General features: G+C 41.2%; 1 protein-coding gene across 2 annotated transcripts; it reads left to right on the plus strand.

The window, feature by feature from the left end:
* Nucleotides 1–366: 366 nt before the first annotated feature.
* Nucleotides 367–3,997, plus strand: LOC139546777 (ADP-ribosylhydrolase ARH1-like). Of its 2 annotated transcripts, XM_071355549.1 has the most exons (4): nt 367–521; nt 754–1,107; nt 2,263–2,626; nt 2,920–3,997. In XM_071355549.1, the coding sequence occupies exons 2-4, from the start codon at nt 783–785 to the stop codon at nt 3,335–3,337; spliced, it is 1,107 nt and encodes a 368-aa protein (XP_071211650.1). In that variant the 5' UTR covers nt 367–521; nt 754–782; the 3' UTR covers nt 3,338–3,997. The 2 variants fall into 2 exon arrangements, with proteins under 2 accessions (XP_071211650.1, XP_071211649.1); XM_071355548.1 differs by lacking the exon at nt 367–521 and having other exon boundaries at nt 532–1,107.
* The last annotated feature ends 8,162 nt before the right edge of the window (nt 3,998–12,159 follow it).

Raw genomic sequence — 12,159 nt, forward strand, 5'->3', positions numbered from 1 at the left:
GCTTAAGCAAGGGGCGGCTCTCCCATGGACACCAATACGATAGCAACTGGGTTTGGTCTGCTTAGTTCATTGACTGTATGAACCAGAAAAAAATGAAAGTGTAGAATGTCTCTCTTCTTCATCCTTCTCTGATTCACCTTAACAACACTCCTGAGAGATGATGTCAGCTTGGTTTTTTACAGTGAGGACACACTGGGCGCCATCCTTGGTCAAACTTTAACATAAACAATAACCTATAAATGTTTTATACGGTATAAAGTTTTAGAATAGACCGTGAAGAAAGTGTACAATAGTCAATAAACTATGAATTTCCCATTTACTTCCAGAAGATGGGGCAATTGCAACGTCACAATCCCATTGGCCCTAATCCAGGAAGTGTTTTTCAAAACTCATTGTTGCCTTGTATGGAGCTGAGAGGGGGTGGAGACTGCAAAAGGGAAAGTACAGAATTACAGGAAGGGAACCAACAGAGGGGAACGACACTCAAGTTCTGCCTATATAAGATCAACCCTCAGCACAAGGTATCAATTTACTGCACTAGCTCGACTTGTATTGGGGACATTCGATAATTCTACACAATACATTCATATCTCTACATTCTGTGATGTTTGTCTTTTATCATTGATGGTTCAGTGACTCTCATTATGGTTGACAGCCTCATATCTCGTCTCAACAGCTTTTTTCTGTATTTTATATTAATTGACATTCAATGTCACATACAATTAGTCAATGAGCCAATGGAATCTCTTACAGAAGTAATTGAACACCAACCAGATCTCACCATGTCAGACACGGTCCCTCTGCAACAGAGGTACAAGGCCAGCATGGTCCTGAGTGGAGCAGGAGATGCCCTGGGCTACAACCATGGTCACTGGGAATTTGAAAATGATGGAGTGTTCATACATGAGGAAGTTCAGAAGAGAGGAGGTCTAGAGAAGCTGGATGCCATAGACTTCCCTGTTAGTGATGACACCGTCATGCACCTGGCTACAGCTGAGGCTCTGGTCAAGGTAGGGGAGGGGAAAGGGGCGTCCCTCCCTGTGCTGTATCGAGCCCTGGTGGAGAAGTACATTGTAAGCATGACAGACATGGATGGAAGAGGAGCAGGTATGTAACAGTTTATATTCCTTTATGAGGTGTGTCATGTTGTGTTAACATGAGTGGCAAATGGCAATATTTCTGCACAGTTGGACACGGTACACTTAACTTAGATGTAAATATAGGGGACCTACGTGGTTCTGGTACCGGTTCTGTGGACACCTTAGATCTGGCTTGCATTGAGTAATAGCCCTGGTTCCCACATACATAGTAGTATTTTTTCTGAGCCTATCTGTCGTATGATGTGAAATCTGAAACCACTTTAAGCTGGGATGTCCCTTCTACCATTTCATTCGCTCTTCCGACTGTCCATCAACTCCTAGCTGAACCCTACCTCACAGGTGAAGCACATGCCTGCGATAGTTACATCGTAGCACAGCAGGAGAGAGTGGTTTCATCATGGTGGCACATTCAGAGATTGAATCATAGCCATTCATCTAATAAAAAATCTCTTTCCATTTGTCATAGACAGACAATATTAGCATGAGATTAAAGGTGCGTTCCTAATGAGTTCTGGAAGCCAACCTAGACCTCTGTGAGACGTTCACAGATGGGGGCAGATGTTTTGATCAAGAGAGACCTTTAGAAAATCTGCACATTTTCTCTAACACTAAACATACAAATATTTTAGCATTTACATTTGTTGTCATTTAGCGGACACTCTTATCCAGAGCAACTTACAGTAGAGTGCAGACATTTTCATATTTTGTTACTTTTTCATACTGGTCCCCTGTGGGAAACGAACCCACGCGTTGCAAGCACCATGCTCTACCAACTGAACCACATGTATTTTACAGTTATAATGAAGGTGAAATCTTATAGTCATTTTATAATTTGATTTGAAGTCCTATTCATACAGTTTTGTTGAATAGGAAATACATCATATAAATATTTAATACGTTCATGTTTTTTTATCATATTTGTACTGTGCAGTTGAGCGTATGTCCTCAAAAGTGACCTCAGCAATTTATAACAATTTTTACCAAAGATGTGAGATTCTAACATTTATTGGAGTATGCAACATTACTAGTTATTGATTATGGCCCTATCATCAAAAATAATTACTTTGGGGGATTTTGAAGATTACATTTTTGATTACATTTAGTTACATTTAAACCCACATGTTGATATTCAATAATTATACTCCCTCTGTCTCCGCTGTAGGCCTCACCTGCATCAACAGCGTTGCAAAGCACAGACAGAGAACTGACAAGGACATTAAGATTCCCTTCGACAAGGGGGGCGGAGGGTGTGGGGCAGCCATGAGGGCCATGTGTATCGGCCTGCGCTTCCCCGACCCTGAGCAGGAGCACCTGCTGATAGCAGTAAGTGTGGAGAGTGGGCGTCTGACCCACCACCACCCCACAGGCTACCTGGGAGCCCTGGCTGCAGCCCTGTTCACGGCCTATGCAGTGAGGGGCACCCTGCCCGTGGAGGCCTGGGGACACAGACTCCTGGAGGTCCTGGACAAAGCCAAGGAGTACGTCAGGCATTCGGGCAATTGTGTGGAGCTGAACATGGAGCACTGGTGAGGCATTTGTTGTGGTTGGCTGCAGAGGAGGCTGGTGGGCAGAGTGGAACAGTGGGCGGACTGGAACGGTGTCAAACACATGGTTTCCATGTCTTTGATATGTTTGATACCACTCCATTCCAACCATTACAATAAGCCAGTCCTCCTATATCTCTGCCCAACAGCCTCCTCTGTTTGACTGTATGCAGGTCACACTTCACACATGCAGGTCACACTACATCTTTGCCTGGGTTTACAAAGTAGAATGATGTCTAAGTTTCATCTGCTTCAGACTAATCTTATTTTTCCAGGGACTACTTTGAAATTCAGTGGAAATCCTATTTAGAAAAGAGAGGCATTCTGGATGGAAAGAGCAAACCTCAGTTTCCAGAGTCCTACGGAGTGAAGGAGAGGGAGAGTTTCTATAGGGCGGTGAGCTTCAAGGGTTGTGGTGGCGCCAGTGGGCATGATGCTCCCATGATAGCTTACGATGCCCTCCTGAAAGCAGGCGACTCCTGGGTTGAGCTGGCCAATCATGGCTTCTTCCATGGTGGGGACAGCGACTCCACGGCCGTGATCGCTGCTGCCTGGTGGGGCGCACTGTTCGGCTTCAGAGGGGTGCCAGAGATCAACTACCAGAGGCTTGAGTACCGTGACAGCCTATCCAAACTAGGGCAACGACTATACGAGCTCAGGGGAAAACCTCTTGGAACTGAGAGAGTGATGTAAATTAAACCAATAGATGGTTAAAGGTGAAATTCATTACATATCCTGCAGATGATCAGTCATTTCTCCTTTTTTGACACAAATTTTGCATCCTTTGGTTTTTTATTACATATTTTTTTAAGAATATGACTGGATCTGGAAAGATTTATATAGGACTTATGATCTCAAACTGCAGTCTACCTACTGACTAGGAGATGGAGCCAGAATGTTCTGTATAATAACAAACTTTTTCTGTAATGGCAACATGTATTTATTTCCAGCCTATAATCAAGTCTTCCCTAACATACATTGATGCTGCAGTTGTTGTGCTATTATTGTACCATTTTAGCTATGGCAGAGTGTAAAAAATGATTGTTTTACTTCTGATTAGACTGATGTTAAAGGAAGACTAAATGAAGTTTACAAGTACAGTGGTGACCAGAGGGTGGCAGTGTAACTTAACAAATCACTCTTGAAACTCTCTTTCCTGTCTCGCTCTCTCAATTAATTCAATTTCAATTTAAGGTCTCTATTGGCATGGAAAACAAAAGCAAGTGAAATAGATAATTAACAAAAGTGAAATAATAACAAATTAACAGTAAACATTACAGATGTTCCAAAAGAATAAAGACATTGTAACGATGTACAAAAGGGAAAATAAATAAACATGGGTTGTATTTACAATGGTGTTTGTTTTTCACTGGTTGCCCTTCTCTTGTGGCAACTAGATTGTTCTAGCAGTTCTCACATAGGAACTTCATTGAGTGGAAGGATGTTTAATTGGCCATTTTAGGCACTTTTTAGACCTATTAAGACCTTGTGAACTATACATGATACAGACACATCTTGGTGTCATTATACTCCATATAGTGTTCTCTTAAATATGGAGTACTGTATGTCTAGATTCTGAAATACAAATGTTCACATTCATTTATTCAACATAAAAAATATGAGTATCTCAACTACCCTTTATGATTTTGCTTATTTTTAGACATATTGTTTGTAATGTAACATTTCCAGAGTGGGCTCTCTGGTACTTTTAATGAAATTACCCATTGTATACATATATTAAATGTAAATGTATATACATTTACATTATATGTCATTAACCAATTACAGCCCCCCCTTTAGGATTTCACATTCAGCAAGTCACCAGCAGAGGGAGTTCTCTTTGAATCCATTTTCCCATTCACTGTTGGTGCTGATCGTAAAATTGACCACACCTTCAATTAGCATAGAGCCCACTCTGGAAAGGTGATGTACTTGTTGAGTGTATTGTTCCAAACAATATGGTCTTAAAATGAACGGTAACACTTTACTTGACACCTAGTATAATCATAACATGACACTGTCATGACCCATATATTTACAGCTGTTGTGACATATATTGCATTATTTTATAGCTGGTTGTGACACCTACATAAGTGTCAAACCCACATTGATTTAAATGTGTTATTTCCCTGTCAAGAAGTTTCCTTTCGTTTGAAAGTTTGTTTCTTAAATCCTTTGTTGTATTCATTACATTTTTTCTATTTAAAAAAAATCACATTTGAAATTACTTGTATAAAAGACACTTTGATACTGTCAAGAAGCAGTATGACCATCCTGTGTCACTTTACGTGGACTAAGAAAACAAAATGCCAGTCTCAACGTCAAGTCCTCAACTGGCAGGTTCATTAAATAGTACCAGCAAAACACCAGTCTCAACGTCAACAGTGACGAAGCGACTCCGGGATGCTGGCCTTCTAGGCAGAGTTGCAAAGAAAAAGCCATATCTCAGACTGGCCAATAAAAGGAAAAGATTAAAATGTGCAAAAGAACACAGACACTGGACAGAGGAACTCTGCCTAGAAGGCCAGCATCCTGGTGTTGCCTCGTCACTGTTGACGTTGAGACTGGTGTTTTGCTGGTACTATTTAATGAAGCTGCCAGTTGAGGACTTGTGAGGCGTCTGTTTCTCAAAATAGAGACTCTCATGTACTTGTCCTCTTGCTCAGTTGTGCACCGGGGCCTCCTCTTTCTATTTTGGTTAGAGCCAGTTTGCGCTGTTCTGTGAAGGGAGTAGTACACAGGGTTGTACGAGATCTTTAGTTTCTTGTTAATTTCTCGCATGGAATAGTCTTAATTTCTCAGGACAAGAATAGATGTGTTTTCAACGAAAGATAATTGTTTCCGGGCATTTTGAGCCTGTAATCAAATCCACAAATGCTGATGCTCCAGATACTCAACTAGTCTAAAGAAGGCCAGTTTTATTGCTTTAATCATTACAACAGTTTTCAGCTGTGCTAACATAATTGCAAAAGGGTTTTCTAATGATTAACTTGGATTAGCTAACACAACGTGCCATTGGAACACAGGAGTGATGATTGCTGATAATGGGCCTCTGTACACCTATGTAGATATTCCATAAAAAATCGTCAGTTTCCAGCTACAATAGTCATTTACAACATTAACAATGTCTACACTGTATTTCTGATCAATTTGATGTTATTTTAATGGACAAAAAATTGGCTTTTCTTTCAAAAACAAGGACATTTCATGGTGACCCCAAACTTTTGAACGGTAGTGTATATCTCATTTTTTCAGAACCAGTGAAAGGAATATGTAAACTCAGCGGAATACAGCATTCTCTTGATATGTGGCATGGAGCGAAGAACCTGTCCAAGAAAGTCCATGCAGTGAGTATGTAATGATCAATATTACAGTACATTTTATTTTACTTTCATGATGTGATTATGTTGCTCCAGTGTTGGAATATCTAGACCGCACCGATTAAAGGCCAGACATCGTTCTCAACACAAGGTGGCTGAAGGATCTTCATAAATACATGAACTTCAGGTGGGTTACATATTTTATCAAGAATCCTTAACCCTATTGAGCAGTTGGTTACAGATAATGGTCCATTATGCATTACTGCAGTACTGTCCTCGGGGACCACCAGAAAATGTATACAAATATTGGTCACAGAGGGGAGGTTTGGGAAACCCTCCATCTGGGTGATGTTTTACATGCATGGCCAAATGAGGATTTCGTTGATTTCATGACGCATTCATTATGACTTGTCTGTGTTCTTTATTGAAAACTGTTTTTTTTACAGATCAACAGCTGATCTTGAGTCCTACCACAACTATATTCTGATTTACGCCAGCAAGCGTTTTTCATTTTCACCACCAGTCTGAGGCCAGAACACTGCTGGCCACACTAGATTACAACTTCCACAAGGACAGACCAGCCAGGCAGAACGCAGATGGAACCAAGATGTAAGTCCCCATTCTATTTGAAGTCGATAGGTTAGAGGAGGAAGTTTTGAACAACAGAACTTTAAGTCTGCCCCACCCACCTGTTCGCACTCACACATTGGCCAAACACAGTGTCTTTTAAATTAATATTTCCTATCGCTTACTTCCTCTCTCCTTGCCTCCTTTTCAAAACCTATTGGAGAAGAGGGTTCGAGGGCAGTGACCCTGGACCTTCTTCTACCATACAATTGAGAAGTAGGCAAGGACGTGGGATGCAAGAAACATTTTGTAATCAAATATACAGTTGAAGTCAGAAGTTTACATACACCTTAGCCAAATACATTTAAACTCAGTTTTTTCACAATTCCTGACATTTAATCCTAGTAAAAATTCCATGTCTTAGGTCAGTTAGGATCACCACGTTATTTTAATAATAGTAGAGGGAATGATTTATTTCAGCTTTTATGTCTTTCATCACATTCCCAGTGGATCAGAAGTTCACATACACTCAATTAGTATTTGGTCAACTGCTAGGTAAGTAAAAAACTGAAGGCAGGAATATCAGGTAGAATTACATCAGACCTCAGAGTGAGTTATAACAAAGCCTGTAGGAGATGATACCAATGCAGTCAATTAATAGTTGTCTTTTTCTGTCCTCCTCAGTGAAATTTCATAAAAATAGTGAAACACAAAAAAAGTTATCCTTTTTAGATTTAACTATACTAAATATATTAATATGTTACCAAATTATTAAAACACACTGTTTTGCAATGAATGTCTATAGTAACTTCAACAGCACTATCTGGTAGCACATGTTGTCGCCGGAGAACAGCTAGCTTCTGTTCTCCTCTGGGTACATTGACTTCATTGCAAAACCTAGAATGCGCGTAGGCCTCACCCCCTTCCATAGACCTACAGTCGTGGCCAAAAGTTTTGAGAATGACACAAATATTAATTTTCACAAAGTCTGCTGCCTCAGTTTGTATGATGGCAATTTGCATATACTCCAGAATGTTATGAAGAGTGATCAGATGAATTGCAATTAATTGCAAAGTCCCTATTTGCCATGCAAATGAACTGAATCCCCCAAAAACATTTCCACTGCATTTCAGCCCTGCCACAAAAGTACCAGCTGACATCATGTCAGTGATTCTCTCGTTAACACAAGTGTGAGTGTTGACAAGGCTGGAGATCACTCTGTCATGCTGATTGAGTTTGAATAACAGACTGGAGGCTTCAAAAGGAGGGTGGTGCTTGGAATCAATGTTCTTCCTCTGTCAACCATGGTTACCTGCAAGGAAACACGTGCCGTCATCATTGCTTTGCACAAAAAGGGCTTCACAGGCAAGGATATTGCTGCCAGTAAGATTGCACCTAAATCAATAATTTACCAGATCATCAAGAACTTCAAGGAGAGCGGTTCAATTGTTGTGAAGAAGGCTTCAGGGCGCCCAAGAAAGTCCAGCAAGCGCCAGGACCGTCTCCTAAAGTTGATTCAGCTGCGGGATCGGGGCACCACCAGTACAGAGCTTACTCAGGAATGGTAGCATGCAGGTGTGAGTGCATCTGCACGCACAGTGAGGCAAAGACTTTTGGAGGATGGCCTGGTGTCAAGATGGGCAGCAAAGAAGCCACTTCTCTCCAGGAAAAACATCAGGGATAGACTGATATTCTGCAAAAGGTATGGGGATTGGACTGGTGAGGACTGGGGTAAAGTCATTTTCTCTGATGAATCCCTTTTCTGATTATTTGGGGCATCTGTAAAAAAGCTTGTCCGGAGAAGACAAGGTGAGCGCTAACATCAGTCCTGTGTCATGCCAACAGTAAAGCATCCTGAGACCATTCATGTGTGGGGTTGCTTCTCAGCCAAGGGAGTGGGCTCACTCACAATTTTGCCTAAGAACACAGCCATGAATAAAGAATGGTACCAACACATCTTTCGAGAGCAACTTCTCCCAACCATCCAGGAAGAGTTTGGTGACGAACAATGCCTTTTCCAGCATGATGGAGCACCTTGCCATAAGGCAAAAGTGATAACTAAGTGGCTCGGGGAACAAAACATCAATATTTTGGGTCCATGGCCAGGAAACTCCCCAGACCTTAATCCCATTGAGAACTTGTGGTCAATCCTCAAGAGGCGTGTGGACAAACAAAAACCAACAATTTCTGACAAACTCCAAGCATTGATTATGCAAGAATGGGCTGCCATCAGTCAGGATGTGGCCCAGAAGTTAATTGACAGCATGCCAGAGCGGATTGCAGAGGTCTTGAAAAAGAAGGGTCAACACTGCAAATATTGACTCTTTGCATCAACTTCATGTAATTGTCAATAAAAGCCTTTGACACTTATGAAATGTGTCACGAATACCACCGAAGGTGGCTCCCCTTCCTGTTCGAGTGGCGGTCTACTAGCTGCCACCGATCCCTTTTTCCTTTTCGTTTATGTCTGTCTAATTGTTTTCACCTGTTCCTTGTTGGGGTTTTGGGTTGGGTGCTATTTAGTTTCGTTTTGCCCGCTCGTGTTTGTGCAGGCTTATTGGTTGTTACGTTTGGTGATGTATCGTGTCTTGTTTTGGGTTTTTCGCTGTCCAGTGTTTGTAACAAGGTTTGGGGTTTGTTTAGCGCCAGTGTTTTGGGCATTCACCCTTGTTTGGACCTGTTACATTTTTGAAGGACATTAAAGCGTTTTCCCGTACATTTCGCTCTCTGCAGTTGACTCCTCACTCATTTCACTCACCCGTCGTTACAAAATGCTTGTTATTATACTTCAGTATTCCATAGTAACATCTGACAAAAATGTCTAAAGACACTGAAGCAGCAAACTTTGTGGAAATGAATATTTGTGTCATTCTCAAAACTTTTGGCCATGACTGTACATGGTATTATGGACAACCTCCAACCAATAAAAGCTTTTGCAGTATGAGCTGACATGTTGTCCATACAATCATATGATTAGAATCAGAGAATGATGTATTGGGGTTGTGCTGCAGAGCATTATTCAAGCTTCAAGCTTCTGGGAAAAAGTCACATCGATCATGACGAAGGTCTGCGTATTCAAAATGCGGTCTGCGTATTCACAATGAGCTTGTAGGGGTAATGTCGCGTTACGATGCTTTACTTACTGAACATATGGAACTTTCGTCTGTCTTTTCTGGGATGTCGAAATCAATTCAGAATGATTTAAAGCTTCCATCGCATCATCCATTAAAAGTTAGATTAAAGAAAGAGGTTGACGCAGCGCATCTTTTTCGTGTGCGATCAAGTAAACTTTCCACTTTACACCTGTATTTATTTAGCAAAGATGATAACACAATCACTCCAGACAGACCCAAGCAAAAACTAATTCCAGAAATGTTGCAGTAGCCTACGCTACACCAAAACATGAGAGATCTGACATGCCTTATGGGATGAAAACGAGACGATGTTTCATTCTGATCAACTGTAGTCTACAAATGAGATCCTGCCCATTTGGTCAGGGTCAACTAATTGGTAACGTTATGTATTTATAGTTCATTTGTGTGTCAGGACAAAATGTGAATGTGTTCAAATTTGGTTTATATTCAAAATTGGGCTGGCTAGGCTGTCTATATGTTTTCAATACAAAATTATTAACTGGAATTAATCAATCAACATAATAGTGATGACAGTACATTTGTTATGAAGCCTAAAGTTGCATAGGTGTGCATGATGCATAAAGCAAGCTCAGCCCTGTGAGTTCTATTGTCTTTCAGTTGTCTCGGTGTCTGGGTAGAGGAAATCCCCCTCTTAATCTAGTCTAAATATAATTAATATGAACAAGTAACAGGTTGCTGCAGTTTGACAGGGTTTTCATCCCCCAGGGCCAGGAGTATTTTACAGGAGATTTTTAAAACCATGTGACCTGATTGGGGCGGCAGGTAGCCTAGTGGTTAGAGCGTTGGACTAGTAACCGAAAAGTTGCTAGATCGAATCCCCGAGCTGACAAGGTAAAAATCTGTCCTTCTGCCCCTGAACAAGGCCGTTAACCCACTGTTCCTAGGCCGTCATTGTAAATAAGAATTTGTTAACTGACTTGCCTGGTTAAATAAATAAATAAAATTAGGAAAAACTGGTCCCATCATAGCCCTTATAAAACCTTTTTTTTAACTGATTAAGCTCTGTCATACATTATAGGATCCAGAGTTTTCCTGGTTAGGTTAACAGATAAGGAAAAACTCCGGGCCCCAGGGGGTAAACATTGCCCCACCACTCTGGGACCTATGGTGCTACCAGTCTGCTTGGAGTTGTCAATTATCGTCAGGTATGTGGATTTATTCAGGAACGTTTCTTGAGCTACTTTGATGTGTCAAGTGGGCGTGATGCACAGTCTGTGTTTTACTTTGTGAATTTTGAGATGTCTGAGTTTAACTTCATGGAGAAACTTGTAGTTCAAACCTACAATGTTGCTGCTGTAATGGAATGTATCTACTATTTGTATTTCCAGCTAAGTCCCCTCCTGTTCCCTGATTTAAGAGGTGATGACTACTCCACCACCATTGTCAACTCTCTCCTGACATGAACTGAAGCCACATCTCATGTGCCCGCTCATCCACTGGCATGTTGAATGTTTCCTCGCAAAACACTGAATGCCCCTATTCATTTTCTCTCATTACTGTATGTAGAGTCAATTACATACAAACACACTTTGTCGTCTCAGTGCGTTCCACACCTATGCCGTGGGTCTCCCATCCTCAAAAGTGACCAGTTTCCACTGCGGTATCGATATACTAAACCTCCACATTCCTCATTCTTTCCCTCCCTCTAGCGTTGGGTGAACCTCGAGACCATGCAGGAGCTCCAGAAACCTCCTACAGCTCAGCAACCCTGTGAGAAACCCAGGTAACAACCCACATACATTCAAACCGCTTTACACCAAGTACATTACAATGACAGAATTTGAAAGAAGCGGTTTCATTTAGTTTTTGCACTACAGAATTCTACAGAGCCCCTGGCTCTCCCTCTACCCCTGCCTCTTGCCCTGCTAGTCGGACTGCCATCAACATTGTCCAACGAAACCAGCGCATACAACGAATGACGTTAGCAGCTAGCACGGAACTATTGCAGCTAGCACGGAAACTTGACAAATTGCACAACTATTGTTGTAATACGCCAAGAAAAATGGGGATATCTCCTTTAAATCACCCAGAAAATATTCCTCTGTTGATATCCCATACATTGTCAAGTATTTCACAAGTTTTCCAGATGCTGACTGTTAACTCTTGGTCTATAGCAGCTTCCCAGCAGAATGGGCTTTGGGTAGGGCAGATGAACCTGTAGCCATATTACTTCAACAATATTTAACATGAGATCCTCTCTAAGCTTTACAGGAATATGGTTCTGAATATAAACGGTAACACCTCCACCTTTTGGCATTTCTGTATTTTCTGTAGATGTTATAACCATGTATTGCTACCACTGTATCATCAAAGGTATTATCTAAGTGAGTTTCAGAGATTGTCAGAATGTTAATGTAATCAGTTACCAGCAAATTATTGATTTCATGAACCTTGTTTCTTAAACTACATATATTAACATGGGATTATTTTTAGTACTTTTTTAGCACCCATGAGAAGCAGGATAGCGTACGCC

This window comes from Salvelinus alpinus, chromosome 20, assembly GCF_045679555.1.
Source record: "Salvelinus alpinus chromosome 20, SLU_Salpinus.1, whole genome shotgun sequence".
Lineage (NCBI taxonomy): Eukaryota > Metazoa > Chordata > Actinopteri > Salmoniformes > Salmonidae > Salvelinus > Salvelinus alpinus.